The sequence below is a fragment of the Pelobates fuscus genome, chromosome 3, assembly GCF_036172605.1.
Source record: "Pelobates fuscus isolate aPelFus1 chromosome 3, aPelFus1.pri, whole genome shotgun sequence".
NCBI lineage: Eukaryota > Metazoa > Chordata > Amphibia > Anura > Pelobatidae > Pelobates > Pelobates fuscus.
This window is the reverse complement of record NC_086319.1, coordinates 214,476,431-214,499,241: the sequence shown is the minus strand read 5'-3', so window position 1 is coordinate 214,499,241 and position 22,811 is coordinate 214,476,431. Positions and strand designations below refer to the sequence as shown.

At 40.9% G+C, this 22,811-nt stretch overlaps 1 protein-coding gene across 1 annotated transcript in view; it reads right to left on the bottom strand.

Moving 5' to 3' along the window:
- APBB3 (amyloid beta precursor protein binding family B member 3) overlaps positions 1–22,811 on the bottom strand; it is an 83,734-nt gene that overhangs the window by 10,016 nt on the left and 50,907 nt on the right. Inside the window, exons 4-9 of the mRNA XM_063448060.1 lie at positions 20,509–20,569; positions 17,488–17,634; positions 15,852–15,979; positions 11,803–11,917; positions 9,430–9,517; positions 1,185–1,268 (exon numbers count right to left, since the gene is read on the bottom strand). Of these exons, the coding sequence (XP_063304130.1) occupies positions 1,185–1,268; positions 9,430–9,517; positions 11,803–11,917; positions 15,852–15,979; positions 17,488–17,634; positions 20,509–20,569 (623 nt within the window). The remainder of the gene's footprint in view (positions 1–1,184; positions 1,269–9,429; positions 9,518–11,802; positions 11,918–15,851; positions 15,980–17,487; positions 17,635–20,508; positions 20,570–22,811) is intronic.

Below are 22,811 nucleotides of genomic sequence, written 5' to 3'. Positions count from 1 at the left end.
GTATAGATGGAGAACAGTAGGGGACAAAGGACTGAACCTTGGGGGACACCAACAGAGAGGAGTTGGGGAGAAGAAGCAGAGCCAGAGAAACAAACACTGAAAGAGAGCTGGGAGAGGTAGGAGGAGCACCAGGAGAGAGCAATATCTTGTAGACTGATATTGCGGTGGATGAGAAGAAGCTGTTGATGATTGACAGTGTCAAAAGCCGCAGAAAGGTCAAGGAGAATTAGGATAGAATAGTGACCACGAGATTTTGCAGCGAGTAGATCATTGGATACTTTGGTCAGTGCCATTTCCACAGAGTGCTTAGCGCGGAAACCAGACTGAAGCGGGTCTAGCAGAGAGTTAGACTCGAGGAAGTCTGTCAATCTCGCATACACAATTCTTGCAAGGATCTTGGATGCAAAAGGCAGTAGCGAGATAGTATGATAGTTTGATGGGGAGTTTGGGTCAAGGTTGGGCTTCTTTAGAATTGGGGTTACAGTTGCATGTTTGAAGGGTGATGGAAATATACCAGAGGAGAGATAGAGATTGAGAATTTTAGTGAGAAGTGGAGAAAGATAAGAAGACAGAGTACGGATGAGATGCAAGGGAATTGGATCTAGGGAGCAGGTGGTGGGGCGGGAGGACTGGAGCAGAGCAGAAACCTCTTCCAATGTAGCAGGTGCAAATGAACATAGAACAGCAGAGGGAGTGAAGTTAGGGGAAGTATTGTAAGGGGAAGAAGAAAGATGAGAGATCTCTTCTCTGATTGTAGAGATCTTGTCAGTGAAGTGAGTTGTAAAGTCTGAGGCGGTCAAGTTAGTAGGTGGAGGAGGAACAGCAGGGCGAAGAAGAGAGTTAAATGTCTGAAATAGTCGTTGGGTTCTTGCGAAACTGCCAAGTACAGCAGCCCCCTAGCCCGCATTATGAAAGCTGAATTGGGCTAAATTATATTGTTATCATCTGATAATGATTCTTTGTTTATTAAATTATATTTTAAGAGCTAAACAGTAACACAATTCTGGAAATATTGGAAAATACCTGTAGTAATAAATGTAGGGCTTGAATTGTAGTAATCTCATGCTTAATACGTGTTCATAATTTTCTAGGTTTATTACATCATCTAGCTGCTAGCCATTACTTCCTAACTGTAGAATTTATAGAAAAAAATCGAAATGTATGTATTCAGTACTACAACTCACCCATTGGTTTTGACACAGGCAGGCTGCCAAGGTATAGGATATCATATTTCTGGATGGATTGCCGAACAGTGTCAAGAATTCCAACTAGAAAGAAAGCATACACGAACGAGTTCTTAGGTGACAAAATAACATCAAATGATTAACACAGACAGACTAAAAACATATAAACAAATTCTATGTCTGCACTGATGTAAATAATGACCCACATAGTCAAATAGCAGCTAGAACTGCCAGTGGTCAAATAATTCAGATTTTTTTTAAATCAGGCCTGGATTGGAAGCATCCGGACCTGGATTTCAGCCATCCGGCAGTGTTGGCTAAAATTTGGACCTAATTCAGCCCGTTTAGTGACAGAATTACAAAATCCAGACATTGTTAAATAGCGTGAACAATGTCCTGATTTTGAAGATCAGGTTAGTGAATAAACCTGTAAGATTTCAGTGGGTAGACAGTATTAGTGACAAAATAACTCAGTGGTAAGTTGAGCCTGATAAGTTTTTGAGGTTTACATCATGATAGTGTAGACTATGCTATTTATTCTTCCAAGTTTAATAAGTTACAGAGACACTACAGGCATCCAGACCACTTCATCTTATTGAAGTGTCTGGGTGCAGCGCCACTGCACTGTATAATTCTGCAATGTAAAACATTTTAGTTTCTGAGAAACCTCTGTCTGCCAGACAGCCACTGGAGACGCTTTTAGCTCTCTAACAGGGTTTTACTGCACAACATTGGACGTCCTCATTCTGATGTCTAGAGTTTGAAATTCCCAATTTCCCATAGAAAAGCATTGATTAAATGCTTTTCTATGGAAAAGCTTTAACCCCTTAAGGACCAAACTTCTGGAATAAAAGGAAATCATGACATGTCAGACATATCACGTGTCCTTAAGGGGTTAAAACATGTGCGGCAAGTGCAGCGCATGCATATTAGGTCACACAATCCCTGTGACATCACAAGAGGAGAAGACCTAGCTAGCAAAAGGTAAGTGAAAAAAGGGTTTTAACCCTTTTGCACTGAAGCCGGGAGGGACGGAACTGTTAGATTAGGGATAGGGGCACTATAGGTATACAAAATTTATAGTGTTACTTTAATAGAAAGCTCTAATAACACTATGGCAATTGGTTAAAATACATGAATATCCATTCGTAAGACAGCTCTCTCTAAAAAAAATAAAAAAAATTGCATGTTATTATTATAATTTATTTTCTCCTAATTTAATTTTTGAGGGTCGGTGATGCATAAAAACTGGTGCTGACATGCATTAGCCTGAATTTAATATACAGTATGTTCATCTGCTGGATAATGTGTCAGAGAGCTCTGACATGCACAGGAACCCCCTGAATATATCAGAATTGTGTTTTTATTATTTGTCAGTGATTTCCACTGATGTCCCCTGGTAACTGGAGCACTAGAGATATACATTTGTACTCTTGGATACTGGTCAGGAAAACGTAACTTACCAATTAGCAATATAATAAACTTGGTAAACGTGTAAACATATTACCGGTAATAAGCTCACTGACATACTTAGGGTCATCAGTGAGCAAATTAAGCAAATATTACTTCAAAGATGCAGGCAATAGTGGGTAAATTTTATAACAGGACAGGAGGCTTCATATTTTGCATAATCTTTCTTTACTAAAACTCCAGCAGCACAGGTTTAACAATAAAGTTTAGTGAAAAAAACATTGTCATAGGGTATAAAAGGCCCTTCCTCTTGCATCATTTCCTCTTTCTTTGCTGCTCCAGTCAGACAGGTCAGAGTATTTTATTCTCTGCTATTGAATTTACATTTACTCTGTCAGTGTCCTTTCTCTGCTCATACTTACTGTTGAATTTACATTTACACTGTCAGAGCTTCTTTTCTCTGCTCATTCTTACTACTGAATTTACATTTACACTGTCAGAGTTTCTATTCTCTGCTCATTCTTACTACTGAATTTACATTTACTCTCAGAGTTTCTTTTCTCTGCTCATTCTTACTACTGAATCTACATTTACACTGTCAGAGCTTCCTTTCTCTGCTCATTCTTACTATGGAATTTACATTTACACTGTCAGAGCTTCTTTTCTCTGCTTATTCTTACTATGGCATTTACATTTACTCTGTCAGAATCTTGTATTCTCTGCCCATTCTTACTATGGTTTTACATTCACACTGGGTTTGATGGATTGTCTCTATATTTGATTATCACTATTTATTTTCTTAAATTTTTCCCTTTCTCCCCTATATCCCCACCTGTACTACCTTTGCTTCCCTCTCACTATCTCCCTGTCATTTCATTTCGCGATCGCGGCAAGTTACCAAGATCGCGCTTATCAAACCAGGGACTGGGGCATTGGTTAGGGTCAGCGGGAGGGGGAGTGTGGGAATCCGCGTTACCGGCATTAAGATTTGCACGCGAACGGCGGCCATTTTGTGTATCGCAGACCGCGAGATCCAGGGCGGCCAGCCACCTTCCCAGACCGTGATTCACACGGTCTGGAATGCTCTCATTTCTCCTACAGGGTTTTTCAATGCCTGTCAGGAGCTGTGATATACATAGCACCATGTGTGTGTATATATATATATATATATATATATATATATATATATATATGTATGTATGTATTTATGTATGCTCAATGTATGTATTTATGTAAGCTCAATGGGCTAATACACTAGCAGTACACTGTCCATATCTTATGGTTCACAGACTCTATTCCCACTGAAGTAGATAAAATAGGAATCACCTATTTGGGTAACCAGAGAATGGGTTCCCGATTTTATATCTTGTGATCTATTAATTTCTGTGTATTTTTCGTATCCACGCTGGCGGGCCGCAACTGCTAGCCGCGCTGTCGTTTTGGCGCGAATGGCGGCCATCTTAGATCTCGCACCTGCGAGACCCACGACCATTTGCGCCCCTAGCGGTTATGACTCACACGTTGGATATGTATAGTTAAGTATTTCCATTAAACAATAATTTACTGTGGAACATTGCTGATAACAAACTGCACTGTACATTAACCATTACACTGCTGCAGAGTGTCTATACAGAGGTGACCCTTCTCAGTTGGGGGTGAACCCCACTCACGCTCCTGCCAATACCATAACAGGAGTGACCCCCTATGCTGGGTGGACCCCCAAGCGGAGCCATACAGCACTTGGTGCAGGATTTATTCAGGGGTGACCCCCCTTTCAGATGGGGTGACCCCCCACAGGCTCAAAGAGACACAGTGCACGCAGGTTCAACATCCTGCCATACACTAACAAGATGACTCTATGCAGTGAATATCGGACACCCACACTACGACTGGGGTGATCCACGCACCTCCTTACCAAGGAGTGAGGAAATTGCAAATGTACAGGCTCCACAATTCATATATTGTTGGGTGAACCCCAAACAAACAGGCCCTCCACCCTTGACGGGTGCGGCCCACTTATACGACCGCTCATCCCGGTCGCACAGAGGGTGACCCCCTCTTCAGGCCACTCGACCCCTTGCGACCTGAGGGTCTCGGGTCAGATAACACTGGTCAGGCCAGTCATTAGTGGAAGCCGACTGTACTACTACTCATGTACTTCAGTACCTGACATTCTCCTGTCTTTCACAGAGAGGAATACTCCACTACTTCATGTTGAGTGACTCACCACAATCACCACCATCTGACTTCCAGTCAATGATAAAGTCGGCGGTGGCTGCCTCAGTGGAGAAGGCTATTGCCACTGGTGCAGATCCCGAAAACAGACACCGACACCGCAACGGCCACTGAAACGGAAGACACTGACTTCCTTAGAGAAGTCCCCAGAATAAAACTATCCAAACATTATTTTCTGTGCACTTTATTATTGGGGCGACCCCCCTTACTACTGGGGTGACCCCCACACTCAAAGATGTGCATTCACCAATGGATTACTGTGCACTTTTTTATTGGGGTGACCCCTTTATAGGAGGCGACCCCCACAGGCTCAAGTGTCAAAGTGCAAGCAGGCTCATCCCCTGCTATACAATTAAGAGTCACAGTACAAGCAGGCTCATCCCCTGCTATATCATTAAGAGTCACAGTGCAAGCAGGCTTATCTCCTGCTACATCATTAAGAGTCACAGTGCAAGCAGGCTCATCCCCTGCTATACAATTAAGAGTCACAGTGCAAGCAGGCTCATCCCCTGCTATACAATTAAGAGTCACAGTACAAGCAGGCTCATCCCCTGCTATATCATTAAGAGTCACAGTGCAAGCAGGCTCATCCCCTGCTATATCATTAAGAGTCACAGTACAAGCAGGCTCATCCCCTGCTATATCATTAAGAGTCACAGTGCAAGCAGGCTCATCCCCTGCTATATCATTAAGAGTTGCAGTGCACGCAGGCTCACCCCCTGCTATATCATTATATGTATATATGACTCTATGCATGGTACCAACAATACGACTGGGGTGATCTACATACTCCTCACTGAGGAAGGGGAAAAATTTTGCAGTAATCAGGCTCCAACACTCGTCTGCGGACTTCTGTGCTCTTTATTATTGGGATGAACCCCTTTACTACTGGGGTTATTCCCCCACTCGCAGATGCGCATCCCACATGGAACTATGGCCGGAGGTGCTCTAGGTGTCCTAACACATTTACACATGTACCTAGTCCATATATATAGATATATATACTCAACAGTCGGAAAGGTCAACAGACGACCTCTCACTCAAGACTTTCAGCCTAGGTTAATTGCAGTGGCAACCTCAATGCAGACAACAATCCCCAATAGGCTGGGTCAGGGTCTTGCAGAGACTGTGAACCATGGTACCCCACCTGCCTATGAATTCATGAGCTACTAGGCCCGGGGCCAAGCACCCATATACAAAGGACAAGTGCAAGTATTCCATCACGGACCCTCCAAATAATTACATCAAGCCTGGGAACAGAACCTCGATGTGCCGGAAAGTTATCCAAACAACATATTAAGGAAATCTCCGGAGACTCCACGGATTTGACCGCTGCACGGTCAGTCAACACACAGAGATCGACGAAATGGGGGTTGCCAGGCCTTCATCCACGATCCATACAATTGTAGCCACAAGGAGACTGTGTGTTCGACTCCGGGTCGCACGCCCTCACTCACTTCACCCCAACAACAGAATATTACTGAGAAACAGCTATACTCTTACATTTCTCCGGTTTCAACGCTCTCATGGTGTAACCATGGGCAGCGGTCTACCTTGTAATGAAATAAGGAAGCTACCTCTACTCGAGTAGGTAGGTTAGATTACTCCGGATGGCCAAAGGATAGGACATAGGATTCCTCTATACTCCTGGGCTGAACGTCCCAGTAGGGTAACTTAGCTCCATGAACTAATGCTTAATCTGGATACCTGGTCGACCATTGGGGGTCGAAGTCCACATCTTCCAATACCACCCCTCTACGGGTACTGGAGGACCACAAATCTCACATATGAGGAAACTTACTTATTTCCAAGAAGCGCTGGGCATTCGCTCCAGACGTCACTGATTAACTCGGGGATAATTTTATGCTCACAGTAGTCGGGAGACTACCATTCTGGCACCATCCTACAGCTTCCCCACACCTAGGTGGGTTCAATAATTAGGATTGGACGGACACATACCCGTCCAGGATAGTCACACCAGGGACCCATTTGTCCATTTTGTTTTTTCATCGACGGGACCAAACAAATCAATTCACATGTCTATCATTAAGGTACGACCCATGGTACCCAAGAAACTTTTATAACCGGTCATGGCGCCCTTTGCCATAAGGGAATCCACTACCTCACCTATCTAGACTACAAGACGTTACTTACTACACACGTAATCGACAATCAGTCTCTAGGGCTGGAAGGCTCGCTGCACATACCCCTACCAGAGAACCATGATCTGGAGAAGAGACGGCCGGCGTCGAGATTACCGACAAACTACAGCTAGCCTGGGACAGATCCGATAGTTGTATTCTCCTATATTTGGACAATATCTCGGCAACCGACTACACAAAACACCTGGACGGAGTCTGGTATCGGACTCTAATAATATCGGAGGACATTTACCATTTCTAAATTACACGCAAGGTTACCCTACGACTAGGGTTCCCTCAGAAGATATATATCATGAACTGGGTTTCGTGACAACGGGACTCCTTGGTCACCATCGCATCACGGAGATCTGGGTGACACGCACCTCGCCACTACAGCAGAATCGAAGGGGCTCCCGATCCTATTGACTCCATTCTGGGCTATCCACTGCCCTTCCGCTGTCTCCCATTTTACGGACAACCCACAAGATACCATCGGAGACTTTGGCGGCTCATACTCCACGACAGGACTTTTCGTATGCTGCGAGGCGTCATACGCTCCAGAACCAGTATCGGAATACACTCGGTTATGGGTCTTAGTTGTGGTTCTCTCTATTCCTACGGGTTTGTCCTATGGATTTGGATACTCACTCCAACTAACCCTCGAGGACTCTCACAATCGAGACAGCCTCTCTCTCTCCCTTTGTATACTATACCTTTCACACCAGTTATGGCCACCACCTTACCGAGTGGGCACGTTGACCATTGCTCATATGGTTGCGGTGATCGATTGGTTATCAGTCATTCGAGTCATGGATGCTTCTTAGACATCCACGACGCATCTTCCTTCGCCGATGTTCATTGGCCGGGTCACGAGAAGAGAATTTCAGGGTGTTCTACTTCCTCAGACTCTTCACACATCCTGTGTTGTTCCATAGCGTTAAAAATGCAAAATATGAAGCCTCCTGTCCTGTTATAAAATTGTAGATTATGCTAGCGCAGTGTACCTATAATCTTAATTTTATTAAGGACAGGAGGCGAGTATTTTCCCACCCTGCTTTTTCCCTCCCTAATTATCATTCCTTGGGTTGTACTTCAATAAAAGATTTGAATTCAGGGTGTGTGGTTATCTCTTTATTATGTGGTTTATTTCATATCACATCTTGAAATTACGACTGCTATCTGTTATGATTTCCTAATACATACAATTTGACTATATTAATGTCTCTCATAGCTACCTATTTCGGTTAAAATATTCTTGTCTCATCTGATAAATTCCTTTTACGTAAAGTACTACGGAATAAACTGGCGTTTTATAAACAGTAATATTGATTATGCTAATAATAATAATAATGAGGACAAACAGTTCATTTCCAAATCCCTTTCACGTCTTTTGTTTCTTTTCAGTTTGATTCTTCTTCATGGATCAATACATGGGATCGTCTTTGAACTCTACGACAATCTTCCAGTCGGGATTTGGATCATTTACAGTCTGATTCTTCGTCGTTATCATTATTTATTGTAATAGCAGGATATGTTTATGATTATCTCGCACCAAAGAAAGAGGAAATGATGCAAGAGGAAGGGCCTTTTATACCCTATGACAATGTTTTTTTCACTAAACTTTATTGTTAAACCTGTGCTGCTGGAGTTTTAGTAAAGAAAGATTATGCAAAATACTCGCCTCCTGTCCTTAATAAAATTAAGATTATAGGTACACTGCGCTAGCATAATCTACAATTGTAAGTTGTGATACACGTTTCAGGTTGTTCCATAACCTGCACTTTATAAATCATTGATGGAGCAATAGAGATTATTGAAAACAAATATCTACTTTGTAGATTGTTACATAAGTGTTTCTTTTTATAAGGCGTACAAATCTTTTTGAATTTTTTCCCCAATATTCTTAAAAGGACACCGTAAGCACCTAAACCACTACAACTTAATGTAGTGGTTTTGGTGTGGAGAGACTGTCTATGCAGTCAGACATTGCCTATGCTGTTCACTAAGGACACTTCTAGCAGCTGTCACATTCTATTCCTTCTTACTATGGCAATGCAATCATTGCAGGATTTACATTCGGCGTCTGCAAGAAGACACTGAGCGCTCTCCATAGATATACATCAGTATAATATATCTCTATGATGAGATGCTGACTGGCACAGTGTGGTGATTGACGTATATGCACAATAGGACCTCCAATGCTTCTCTATAGAAGCATTGGAGGTAATGATGATCTCAACCAGGGGAGGAGTTGGTCTATGGTATTGAAGGTGAAGAAGAACTTCTTTATTTCAGGCTTACAGGGGGAACCTCAGCATCTAAACATGCAGGAGAATATGGTAATGTTAGAAATCCTTTTTATTTATTTGTAACATCTTGAGATGTTTCTTCTTGTATGTATCAGGAGTGCTCGATAAACCATTTTAAATAAAGAAATCATGTTAATAAACTATCTATACCTTGGATTGGTAGATCCTCTGGTGAGATTGTCTCCAGGGTAACAGATCGAGTGATGGTATTATTGGCCACTGCTTTTTCGGCCATAATCTGAAAGCAGAAAAGCATTAGTTTTTTTTTTTTTTATATTTATATTTTATTAGAAATATTTCCACATTATACAACTGGTTCATAGTATGATAACTGGTATGTTGTCAACAGACATCTTACATTACATCTATTATAGCATGGCAAATACAATATTGGTAAGATTTGTACTTATCGGTCTCTGTGAGGGGACTGCGGTCATTGCTTGCTATCGGGGGTTTGTAGTCACATGGTGGCCTAAATGTGTCAGTTAGATTGTCGTCTTGTGTGTCACTAGTGTGTCTGTGTGTCCTATTCTTGCATATTAGTGCTGTTAGGGATTAGGTGCTCGGCGCGGTGTTGCCGTCGCCTATGATCATGTGGGTAGGCAGCTATCTAACCTGTGTAAGTGAGGACTCTCTTTAGCGTCAGGGAGACCAAGTGTGCACAGGGCCTATCTGTCCAGGTCGTCTCTGTCACGGATGTGGAGTAGCTCGTGTCCCTGTGTCCTTTGGCATACGGGTAGGTCCTGACTCTTTTGAGTTGGCAGCTCCGAGGTTCAGCTTCTGCAGGAAGACTCTTGGATCATCTGCTGGGGTTAGTATGAAAGTCTCGGGTCCCCGCGATACTACCAGTGATCCGTCGTCTCCCCAACGGTACCGGATCATGGCGTCTCTCAGTTGCCTTGCAGTGGGGGCTAGGTGTCTTTTTGCTGCCAACACTCCAAATGGTAAGTCTCCGTATATGGACACTGCTCCGCCTTCATAGGTGACCGTTCCAAGGATTCTAGACCTAGACATGATGGCGGTTCTCACCGTGATGTCCCTGGTGGTGGCTATAACATCTCTTGGTGCTTGGGAGGGGGCAGTCGCGGCTTTTCGGATCCTGAAGGCCGTTGTTATCAGGTCTTTGGTGTCGTTTCTGGCGAGGAGTGAAGCTACTACCCCACGTATATATGGGAGCAGGGCCTCCTCCCCAACACCTTCTGGCACCCCTCTTACCCGTATATTCCTCCTTCTGTGTCTCGTCTCTAGGGTGGTCACTGATCGTGAGAGGTCTCTGACTTGCTGTGCCAGGTCTTCCACTTGTCTCTGAGTGGTTGTTATTTGCTTTTCACGGGTGCAGTCTTTCTGTTGTACTTCCACGATTTTGTGCCTGAGTTCCCCTATTTCAGTTTGAGCCTCTTTGAGGTCTGCCTTCCAGACCCTGCGTATCTCTTGGATTAGGTCCTTCATGTCTCCCTTAGTGACTGGAGCAGAATCATCCTCAGACTCCACTTCTGAAATGCGGTCTTCCGACTCTGGGGATGTGAGCTGCTCCCTATCTTCTTGGGATGCCTCCGAGTCCTCTTCCGCACAGTTTGCTGCGGGCGCCATCTTGGTTGGGGCCGCAGCCGCTGGCCTCTCAAATGATAGCCTGATATCAGGCTGTTTTTGAGCCTCTGGAGGGCGAAAACGTTTGCCTTTGCGCCCCATATTTGTCTCTGGTGTGTGCTGTTTGGGCTCCGTACAGGGAATTATTTGAGGTTTCTGTCTGTTTGGGTCCGGAGCTCCTAAGACACGCGTCCGCTCTCTCGCGTTGCCGGCCACGCCCCCCGCAGAAAAGCATTAATATGACTTGAAATATAGCCAAGACTTTCATATAACGATGGCAAAACTTTGTCAGTCCAGATGCGTGCCAAAGGAATCAATTTGAGATTATTCTGGAATATTTTAATTTGAAGAATTTGAGAATTCATGCCATTATTTTGTTTGAATAGGTTACCGTCATACTATATGTAGTATGTGTCCACTTGTGTATGCAAGTTTTTAACATTCATTTCAATGACTAGATGCTTTTATGTGATTGGCTTCTAGTCTGTAGTAAACCTTTCAAGACCATGGTTCAGCAAAAACCATCTTACTGAATGAAGGTATGCAATGGGGGGTGCAGTGTGAGTGTGTGTATGTGTGGTGCAGTGTGTGTGTGTGTGTGTGTGGTGCAGTGTATGTGTGTGGGGGGTGCAGTGTGTGTGTGTGTGTGTGTATGTAAATAGCATTGCTGTACGAGCTAAAACAGGCAAGTGTGCTCTAGTATTTAATAATATATTATAATTCTAATGCCTTGCTCTTTTTTACTTTTTTTATTACCTTGATGTTGTGAGAAAACCTGATAAAGTCACTACACAATGTCAAACCTTTAGCTTCATATAAAGTGATTTAATGAGGTTTTAGTGTTGAATGGTGTATATAGAACAATAACTGAGTAAGCAATTTCAGGATTTAGACGTCATATTGATCTGAGAAAGAAGTAATTAATCATATTCATACCTTGGAGCACATGTCATGTAAAGCACTAGCAATAGCTTTTGCTGGGACATCACAACGAAAAACATGGCACTTCAGCATGCAGGTATCTTTGTCATTAGCTACGAAAGCAAAATCTCTACAACACAGAAAAAGCAGGTTATCATAATCTGTTATTGATGGAAAAGGACATTTGTTTTATGCTTGAAGTTGTGTTATTAGTTGTGTACACAAGAACTGTGGAACATTTTGCTTGACAAATTATAGTCCCAGTGCCTTATGCATATACTTTATTTTCCTTTTAATAGTGAAACAATATGCCCAATCTTTCCATATTTATTTTTTAAACACACTACAGTCCTGCCGCACAGCTAGCAAATCACAGAATGTTTGCAAAGAACTGTATCTCTGTATATGTATATTTTTAATTCATTTATTTGATCTAACAGCATTTATTGGTACATGAGAAAAAAAAAAAAAAAAACAAAAAAAAAACAAATATATTCTATTCATATATCTATAGATTGTCCTGAAAAATATTATTTACCTGTCCCTTTAAACATCATGGATGGAAAGCACAAAAAAAGGAAATAAAAGAAAATAACTTTAGTTTACGAAAGACTGGTTTTAGAAAATGTACATTGATAATAATATTGTGTCATGTATTTAAATGCTAGATATTCTACATTATAATTCTATTAACTCTGTCTGAAACTACTTTCCTTTATGGTGAGAATGTGTCCTTTTAAGTAGCATTGTCAGTCATCTCTCATATCTGACATACTGCTAAATGGCAAATAACTTAACATTAATAACTTTTGTAGCTCCAAATATTTAGAATTGGGATTTAGTTACTTTAAAAGGTCAGATCCTTTTTATACAGGTTTTTGCTATTTAGTCCACCCCTGTAAACACTATAAAAAATATGCACTAACCATGTTTCTCCCATGGGAAAAATGTTATTCCACATGAAACATGTTGCAGAGTGCTCTGGAATGTCAAGTAATTGTGATTAAACATAACTGTCATTCTATGCATTCCTCGATAGCTTTAAACACATGAAGAAAAACCTACATTACATTCTAGCTATTTCCTTCTAGCAGATATGCTGTATAAGTGCATTGATAGATGAAAATGCTGTATAGTAAGTCCGCACAGCAGAATATGATGTACCATTAGAAGTCAAAATAATACAATAAATAATACAAACAGCTTTATCCATGGTCAATTTGATTGTGTGCAAAACAGCCATCTAGCAGTGAAATCTCCAAGTCAGCAATTCACTAAAAGCAAGCCATTTATAAAGTTGTCTATTGCAACAGACTCAAACAGTCCAGGTTAGTTATAGCTAGATACGGCTATAAAACAAAATGCTGACTTCCTCTAAAAATAAAGCAAAATGCCTTTTTTTTTTTTTTTTACAAAGCACTGACTTATACTCAACTCAGAACTAATCTGGGTCTTTTGTTGGAACTGGATATATTCCAAGCAGAGTGCTCCTAATGTACCAACTTTGATTTGCAAAAAACGTGCAATAAAAATAACTAAATACAAATAATAGACCAGGAGGCAAATGCATGACTAGCACATTATATATATATATATATATATATATATATATATATATATATATATATATATATATATATAGTTGGAGGGAGGCCATATTTGCATGTTTGTGGAACCGATTGATTAGGGTGTGTATGTTTGAATGGGGCTCTTTGTGGTGTCACTGACTGTGTGTACTACAAATAAAATATTATTTACTGACATATTAACATCACTGTGGTAACATGGAGACAATGCTCTGATACATTCAGGGCCGGTGCAAGGATTTTTGGCTACACAGGCGAATATGCATTTTTCCCTCCCCTTCTCCCCCTCACCCCCTAAAAAAAAAATGTATCTTCACCTGTGTGCCTCGTAACTCCTTTTTTTTAAATTTTCTTACTCCCTTTAGTATCCCCTCTTGAATGTGTTATCCCTGTGTGTGTTACACCCCCTTTAGTGTCTTACACCCACCCTGTGTCTCTAACAAAGTGTGTACAGCTGACAACATACAAAGAATACAGTATTCTATATACTGTATATATCCTACATTCACATGCATACACTGAATGACATTGCAAAGTGTGTACAGCAGCCAACATACACATACATACTATACAGTGGTTAATATATACTGCATGCCATAACAAAGTGTGCACTGCAGTCTCCATACACATCATGCAAAGCAGACTATACACTATTCCACATAGTGCATGTCATAAAGTATGTACAGCTACCCTATGAGAGTCTTTGATCTCTTGTACAGGCAATCTTTTGTGTGTTGAATGTAAAGAATATTTATGTTATAGTAATTATATACATTTGGTTAAGGAGACCACTAGGTAACAAATGCAGTAAGATGCCCTACACAGCTGGCAATGAACGAAATACTGTTTATAATTAGGAAACTTTATTCAGTTTCTGTCATAAAGACATTTAGTAAAAAAAAAAAAAAGTATGTGTTTCATTGTTCACACAATATTTATATTTGTGTTAAATTTCTTGCACTGCAGTTAAATCGTTAAGTACCTTATATTGCAGTTGCTTAAATCTATACATTAAAAAAATTATACTTAAATAGCCATTATTACAAGTAAACTTTTATTTTCTGTTAATAGCAAAAAAAAGGTAACCGTTTTTCTTTCATTCCCAATCCATTTAGCATTAAACTAAACCGATGTTTATCAAAATCAGTGTCACTCTGCTTCTTTTATGACACACTATCAACACCACTACAAGAAACAGAACATGTGCATTTCCTGGGCTGATGTAAATCCAAGCATTAGTACTCAACACTGCATACATAACATAGGTGTCATATCCATTGCTATATAAAATATTTATAGAGTATAATGTGCCAAGACAGTACTCCATTGTTACAAAGTAACCATTATTTATCCTGCTGCACTCTTACTACTCTACGAACTACGAACAAAAAACTCAGTCTCTCACATTCACCAAATTCCTTCCATCCAGTATCAGTAGAAGTCCCCTTTCATTTGCAAGAATGGATGGATCAACAGTGGCTGTTAAGTGAAACATCTCCATACAGAAAACAACAAACGATCATCATGAGAGGGATTGGGGGACACACAGAAATAAAGTAACTAAATTCCTAAATAAACACAGACACAATCCCTACCTTCTGGGGTCCACTGGGCTGCTGCACTGCTCCGAGGAGGGAGCTCCGTTCCAGATCTGCATTTCCTGTAGAGGTCCTGGGAGCTGGAATATGACGTCACATTTCAGCTCCCAGGACCTCTACAGGGCGCGCGAGGGAGCTATACATACAGGAGATGCGGAACTTGATCAGTTCCCTCGCGCGCCCTCTCCTTCTGCGTCGCACCGGACTGTGGAGACAGTGGAGGTACTGGCGCTCAGCCACGCTACAGGAAATGACAGGCAGGAGAGGAGTGCTGTGCACTTCTCTCCTGCCTGTCAACTGGATATTTGCACCCCCCCCCCGGCCGGTGCGCCCTAAGGCGGCCGGCTGTGCCGCCTTATGGTAGCGCCGGCCCTGGATACATTCAGAGGTGCCAGAGCTCACGGGAGCAATACACATTGTGTGCACCCATTAGATGTGCTAGACACATGCTCTCTGGGCACTGGGCACTTGGCATGCCAGGAAGATCTTTGACCGCCTCATTCTCCACAACTCTATAGGGTAGTGTCTACCCCTCCCCCTCTGAACCTATAGGAAAACATTGTGATTGGCTGAGATCATCACTTCTGATGATGTCAGCCATGAAGGTGGATTGGGAGTAGAGCCAGCACCAGCAGACCTGCATGGCACTGGAAATAAGGCAAGATTTTAGTATATTTAAGTTGGAAAGAGGAGACAAGGGGGGCAACACGTTTGTATTCCTGACCTTATAGTGCTCCTTTAAATACCTTTATTTCTAAAAAAAAAATATTTTACATTTATGATGTCTTTTCCACACAATGCATTATTTTAAATGGGAATAACTCGTGCTCAGAGTGTCATTTAATGTTATCTAATTGGATAACACGTTATCTCATCTTACCTGCCATTATTGCAGCCAACACCCCACACTCGAATGTTGATGATGGGTTGAGAGTGTATCAAACTGTGATCAAGTGGGTCCACTAAGCTCATAGTATCTTTCTTTAAAATCATCACCATGTTCTGTCCCTAATAAACAATATTATCCGAAATAAATATATTTATGAGACATTAACAGGGTTATTTACTTTAATGAGAATTCAAAGTGAATTCAAATTTAACTATCAGGGTTACTCACTAAAGTGAGAATTCTAAGTGACTACCAAAGTAGCCGAAACAAGAAGCATAGCTAAATTGGAGAATTTTTCCAGTTTGGAAATGTTGGCCTTAAATTTAAAGCTCACTTTTAATTCTCACTCTAGTGAACAACTGTGAAAGAGTTAAGGTGGGTTGATAACTGCCTTGAAAAATGTATACCAAATTAGCATAACTATAGAAAATATTTCATAATCAGCTGTGTTGGATTGTCTTTTTTTCCCCAAATATAGCTATTTAGGATGAAAATTATGACTATTCTCTAAACTGTGCATTGTTCAGAATTGAGCAGAAAACGCAAATTTTACAGTGCTCTCTGAATGGTGAAAAAAATGGCATGTACCATGCGTGGAACGTGCATGCTGACTGATGTTACCTAATGCATATTACGCTACAAACTGAGAGAGGCCATTATTATTGATAACTGATACAAGCGATCCAAATTAGGCTCCCTATGCCATTTACCTGTGACAACCAGCATTTCTCACGGCAATAGGAGAGAAAATGTTCTGCTAATAGACCAAACACCTCCAGTCTCTGCTAATTGGCTAGAAGTGTACTAAAACTGCGTGCATCTTAGGATACAGATGCCATGATTACATCATTTGGACTTCATACTAACATATTTTCCTTATATTAAAGAAGTTAAAGTTATTTGTAAATTTTAAAATCATTTTAACATGACTTAAATTCAATTTAAATATTCAGATAACCAGATAACTGGACTTAATTCATATTCATTGTTCAAGACATCGCAAAATTACAAAAAACATATCACTTTTCGCATTTCTATGAGTAGATCAAATCTTAGATACCACATCCACTAACCACTTACTTTTGAGGCTTCTTCAATATGAATTAAATCATCATTCATTGCATAGATTCACTGATTTTACCAAAAAGTATAGCAGGTAATATTTACTCTACCATACTAGCTTGTCACGTTAACCTATTCAACACACACCATGCCAACATATTGCCTTCTGTACTCTAGTGTACAAGTACTTGGTAACATCTTTGCAATGAGGGATGCAAATATATCAAAACCCATGACTGATTAAAGGTTTGACTTGTAATTCATTTGTAGGTCTCTCATATTCTATAATGTCTAAACAGTGACATTTACACATAGTATCATTAAAGACTTAATTTCTGTCTACTGGGCTAAATATGTCTATTCTGTCTGTTCTGAATAAACAAAATTTGCTTTGATCTATTATCACTATTCTTTATGATACTGCTCATTGTTTATAGTATTTTTTACCATAGCATTTAGGAGTGCTGGGATATAAATTCCCAACTAATGATCTCACTAAAATCAATTAATCTTTTTGAATAATCTGATATAGTATGATCAAGGTCCTTAAGTAGAGTTTACTCACTTCATTTCCTGAGCCTATTATATCTGGCCCATCACATGTAGTATGAGCAAGTTGCTGGATGCAGTTATTAACCGTAATACTGCTTTTCCCTGGAGCAAGGTCTTCTTCTGGAATTTCAACCCACCCAAGACAATGAACAGCAAAACTCTAATGAAACACAGAATATACTGTTAATTCTTTGCAATAAAATAAATCAATTAAAACAAACAATGCAAAAACTCCACTAAATGAATTAGAAATCACATTTTGAATTATTTACTCGGAGAGATGAGTTGGGGAATTTGTACATTTCAGCTATTTTGGTTCAGCACCTCAAGAGTGTGGAAAGTATAAGAGAGTTTGTCTTCTGCTTTCCCTATTGTTGTGTGCCCTTTGCCACTTTCTATTATTACAATAACATTTACGGTAATCAAAATGGAAAGTATCGGAAGCCCCCAGAAAGCTTTTTTCAGAATCCCCAGTTGCCTTCTCGTGAATTAAACCATGGGGTAAATTATAATCTAGCAGCTATGTTTGATCAATAACATTAATGTCTGCTCTTTATTAATTATAAGATTGCTTCTCCAAAATCCTGAGTTTAGCAGCAAACAAAATGGATGCATAGATCCAAACCATAGGATTAACGAGGTTGTGACTATATTAACGGCGTGGACGCTGTGAAAAAGTGCATACAATTAAAAAGGTAGATTTTATTCACCCGAGAAAACATAATACAGACAAATGATTTTATTAGTTTGGAGATAGCAGAACTAGAACCCAAATATATTATATATTTCAAACATGTAATCACTCCTGACAGGTTTGGATGATATTTCTACTTCAATGTTCCAATGTGTATGAAATATTTAACCAGTGATGGGTCATAGTTGACTATCTTAATGACGTCTAACAGTGTGCTTTAGCTCATTTAGTAGATGAAAGCACACCGCTTATGAGACAAGATGAGTAGTTTAGAAAGACTTGTGCACTAATATTAATTTGGTAATGAGACACCAGCTACTGAATGATCTCATCCACTCCCTGTTTCTCCCACCAGTTTATGCACCACACTCCAGCATGTAGAACGAAGCAGTCACCAAATTTTTATTTAAAAAATAAAAGTAGGTAGACCGCTACTCTGTCTATTCAGAAATCTAAGTCCAATGGATGCCATGTAACGCTATTAAGGTTATTGCTAGGGCAAACAAATGAGGGGGCTCCACTCAAGAGTAAATGTCATGTCTCCTCTCAACCCCCAACCGCCTCCAAATATAACTGGTACCTGTTCAATTACCCAGTAACTTGCAGTATTCCACCAGCATCCACTGAATTCAAATCTGTATCCATAATTATACCCCCTAACTAGACTACCCCCCAAAATCAGCATCCTGTATAGTGATGGATGGGTATAAAAGGGATAGATCAGTGATATGAATTGCATCCCTGTGACCACTCAAAGGGGATGCAGCCAACCAGAATGGAGATGGGTCCGTTTGAAGAATTGGCAGGTGAGCTTGGAGTAAATGCATTGCCAGGTTGCCCGCTAATTAAGCAGTCTAGCCCACCAGGGTTTCAGTGCTCTCTGCACGTGCTAGTTCCTTGAGTGTAGCACAAGCATGTATACTGATGAGGGCTGGACTGGCCTACCGGGATACGGGGAGAATTCCCAGTAGGCAGTCTGCCCTGGGGCCACTTTGTGCTGCAGCTGCAATCAGCCGCAAGATAGGAAAGACTGCCTTTCCTATCTGTGCGGCCGATCTCGTGCTCCTGCGACTGCCAGCGTCCCCAGGATCTTAAAGTATTGGTTCTTGCTGGCCACCGGATAGGAGCATGCAGCGTATGTATTTGGGGGAGGGGGCGCAACTTATTCAATTGGGGAAAGGGGTTGTGTATTACATTGGGGAGGGGGGAGAGCAATGTATCAAATTGGGGGTAGTGATGGGGAGGGAACTGTGTATTAAATTAGAGGGAGGGGGGAGAGCAATATATTAAATTGGGGGTAGTGATGGGGAGGGTAGTGTATTAAATTAGGGGGAGGTCAGTGTATTTAATTGGGGAAATAAGGGGGAAGGCAGTGTATTACATTGGAGGAGGGCAGTGTATTTAATTGGGGAATGGGGGAGAGCAGTATATTAATTTGGGGGAGGAAGGGGGAGGGCAGTGTAATAAATTGGGGGGAAGGCAGTGTTTAAAATTGGGGGAGTGGGGGCAGTGTATTAAATTGGTAGGGTGGCTGTGTATAAAATTTAAATGTGTGGGGGCAGTGTATTGGTGGGAGGGGGGCTGTGTATTAAATTAGGGAGAGGGAGCGGAGGCAGTATTTTAGATTGGGGGAGAGGGCAGAGTATTAAATTGGGGGAAGGTAGTAGTGGCAGTGTATTGAATTGGGGGGGGAGGGAAGGACGGAGGGGAGCAGTGTATTAGAGTGGAGGGATGGGGGAGAGGGGGCAGGAGGGCCGGTGCAAGGATTTTTGCTGCCCTAGACAAAAGAAAGATTTGTTGCCCCCCCCATGTGACATCACAATGCCCCACCCATATTATCTGCCATATGAACTAATGCCAGTGCTGCACACAGTGTGTGTTTACATTTACAAGCCAGCAGGGAAAGGCTATAGACACGGGAACCATTAAATTAAGCTGCAGTGGTTCTGGGGACTATAGTGTCCCTTTAATGTTTAGGTAAATTAGAGATTAGTGCCACGAATAATATACTAGATTGCCTACTTACAACCAGATGAGGATGGTGCTGGGCTCTGGCTGCAGTCTGGCTCCACTGGTCTGGTGGTCACAAAATTCAATGTTCTGGGAGAACGGGAAGCAGCTCCATTTTTTGGGGCCCCTTACACAGCTCAAGGTCTGGGCCCCAGGGTATGCCCATAAGGTCCACCCATAAGTCCACCTACAAGTTCCGCCCATGAGTTCGCTCACAGGGAGTGGAGTGTGTAGGGGATGTGCTACGTGTTAGTGTAGAGGATCTAAAGTGTATGCTTATGGAATGTAGTGTATTGTCATACCACTATATAAGATTATTAGTTATATTACCTTACAGCCTGGCTCATCAATATTGTAGAATAAGTCCTCATCATGCCAAGGAATGGAATGCCTTTAAAACAAAGTAAAGTCAACAAATTATCAGAAGCGACTATTGCAGAATTTTGCTCATAAACTGTCCAGAGGGTAAATTTTGAATGACAGGTTCACATAGGTATTAAATATTCATAAACTTCCCACAACAACAAACACACCTCCAAATAAAAAATGAAAAAAAAGGTGATGACCTGAATACTTGCCAGCTTGCATTCACAAGCATCCAATGTCCTAGGGAAGTATCTAGAACTCCTTAAATGAATTAGTGGTATTGCTGTAGGGGTTCCAGTTGGAGATTGTCAGAGTTATTTGCTACATTGAGAATTCAAAGTGAATTTTAAATTTAAAGGAACACTATAGTCACCCAAATTTCTTTAGCTAAATAAAGCAGTTTTAGTGTATAGATCATTCCCCTGCAATTTCACTGCTCAATTATTTGTCATTTAGGAGTTAAATCACTTTGTTTCTGTTTATGCTGCCCTAGCCACACCTCCCCTGGCTATGATTGACAGAGCCTGCATGAAAAAAAAAACTGGTTTCACTTTCAAACAGATGTAATTTACCTTAAATAATTGTATCTCAACCTCTTAATTAAACATTAATCACATACAGGAGGCTCTTGCAGGGTCTAGCAAGCTATTAACATAGCAGGGGATAAGAAAATCTTAATTAAACAGAACTTGCAATAAAGAAAGCCTAAATAGGGCTCTCTTTCCAGGAAGTGTTTATGGAAGGCTGTGCAAGTCACACGCAGGGAGGTGTGACTAGGGTTCGTAAACAAAGGGATTTAACTCCTAAATGGCAGAGGATTGAGCAGTGAGGCTGCAGGGGCATGTTCTATACACCAAAACTGCTTCATTAAGCTAAAGTTGTTCAGGTGACTATAGTGTCCCTTTAATCCAAATAGGCAATCTGGAAAAAGTCTCTAAGTCAGCTATGATTTCAGTTTGGCTACCATGGCCTAAAGGACCACCACAGCTTAATGTAGTGGTTCTGGTTCTGGGGCATAGAGCCTATCAGCAGTGTAAAAGCACTGATTTTTATGAAAGAGGGTACTGTTTTCACTGCTGCCTAACACCACCTCGACAGGCACTAGAGGGGCTTCCTGGGTTCAGTGTCTAGACACTCCGCATGAAAACACTGAACGCTCCCTGTAGGGATGCATTGATTCAATACATTCCTATGAGGAGATACTGATTGGCACAGCATGGCGATTTGCTGTGCATGCGCATTAGACTCCCAATGATTCCCTATGAAGAAGCACTGGATTGGCTGAGATTGTCAGGATTGGTGATCTAAGCCAGGGAGACAGGCACACGGGAGGAGTAAAGGTGAGTTAATCAATTTATTTTAGGGAGGGCCTGGTAATCTAAATAGTTACTAGAACACTGTAGCCTTAGGAGTACATATTTGTATTCCTATTGCTATAGTGTTCCTTAAAATTTTTAATTTACTTAGAGTTCGCACTTTAGTAAAAAAAAACAAAAAAAAACCCTGACATATTGTGAGTTACTGTATGTATAATATAGTACCTGACTACATGGGAAATACATTATTATCAACATTTGTAGAATAGTGCAAGAATAGCATCACCTGTATGCATTGAATAAACCCCAAGATGAAAAGAAGAATAAAATAAATCCTACTAATGTGCCTACATAAACATTCATGTTAGGCCATTCAGTAATGGAAATTCGTATTGTTTGTAATTAACTTTTGAATCTTGGGAATAGCAATTTTGTATAAGGTGTTTGCTTTTTAAATTGCATTTTTCATTTTACTCCAAAGGGGAAATCGAAACACCAGCAGGGAGGCTGATGGAGCCCACATTGACCTTGATTACACCAAACATGCATAAGTCAGCAGGGAGGTATACTATCAGCATGTATGGGAATTAAGGGAGATAGAACAGGCATTTTACTCCCGCCTCAGGTTATAGCAGTTTGCAGTAAACGCCAACATATTCTCATCCCCCTCCTGGAGCCTTGGTAGATTTTTATTATTTTTTTTTTAAAAAAAATTTATATCAGATATATTGAAAGTTATCCTATGCAAAACTGAAAACTTTATTTAGAAAATTATTTTCTAGAGAAATTCTAGCAGTTTGCCATATTTGCTTATAGCAAATGTAAATGGTTTTTTTTTTCAAAACATCATGTTTTGATACCTTTAACAGGACAAAAATTCCTATCAAGAAATAACTATAAGCACCGTGACCATCTATAATGTGGCTATATAGAAGGATTATGGATTTGTGT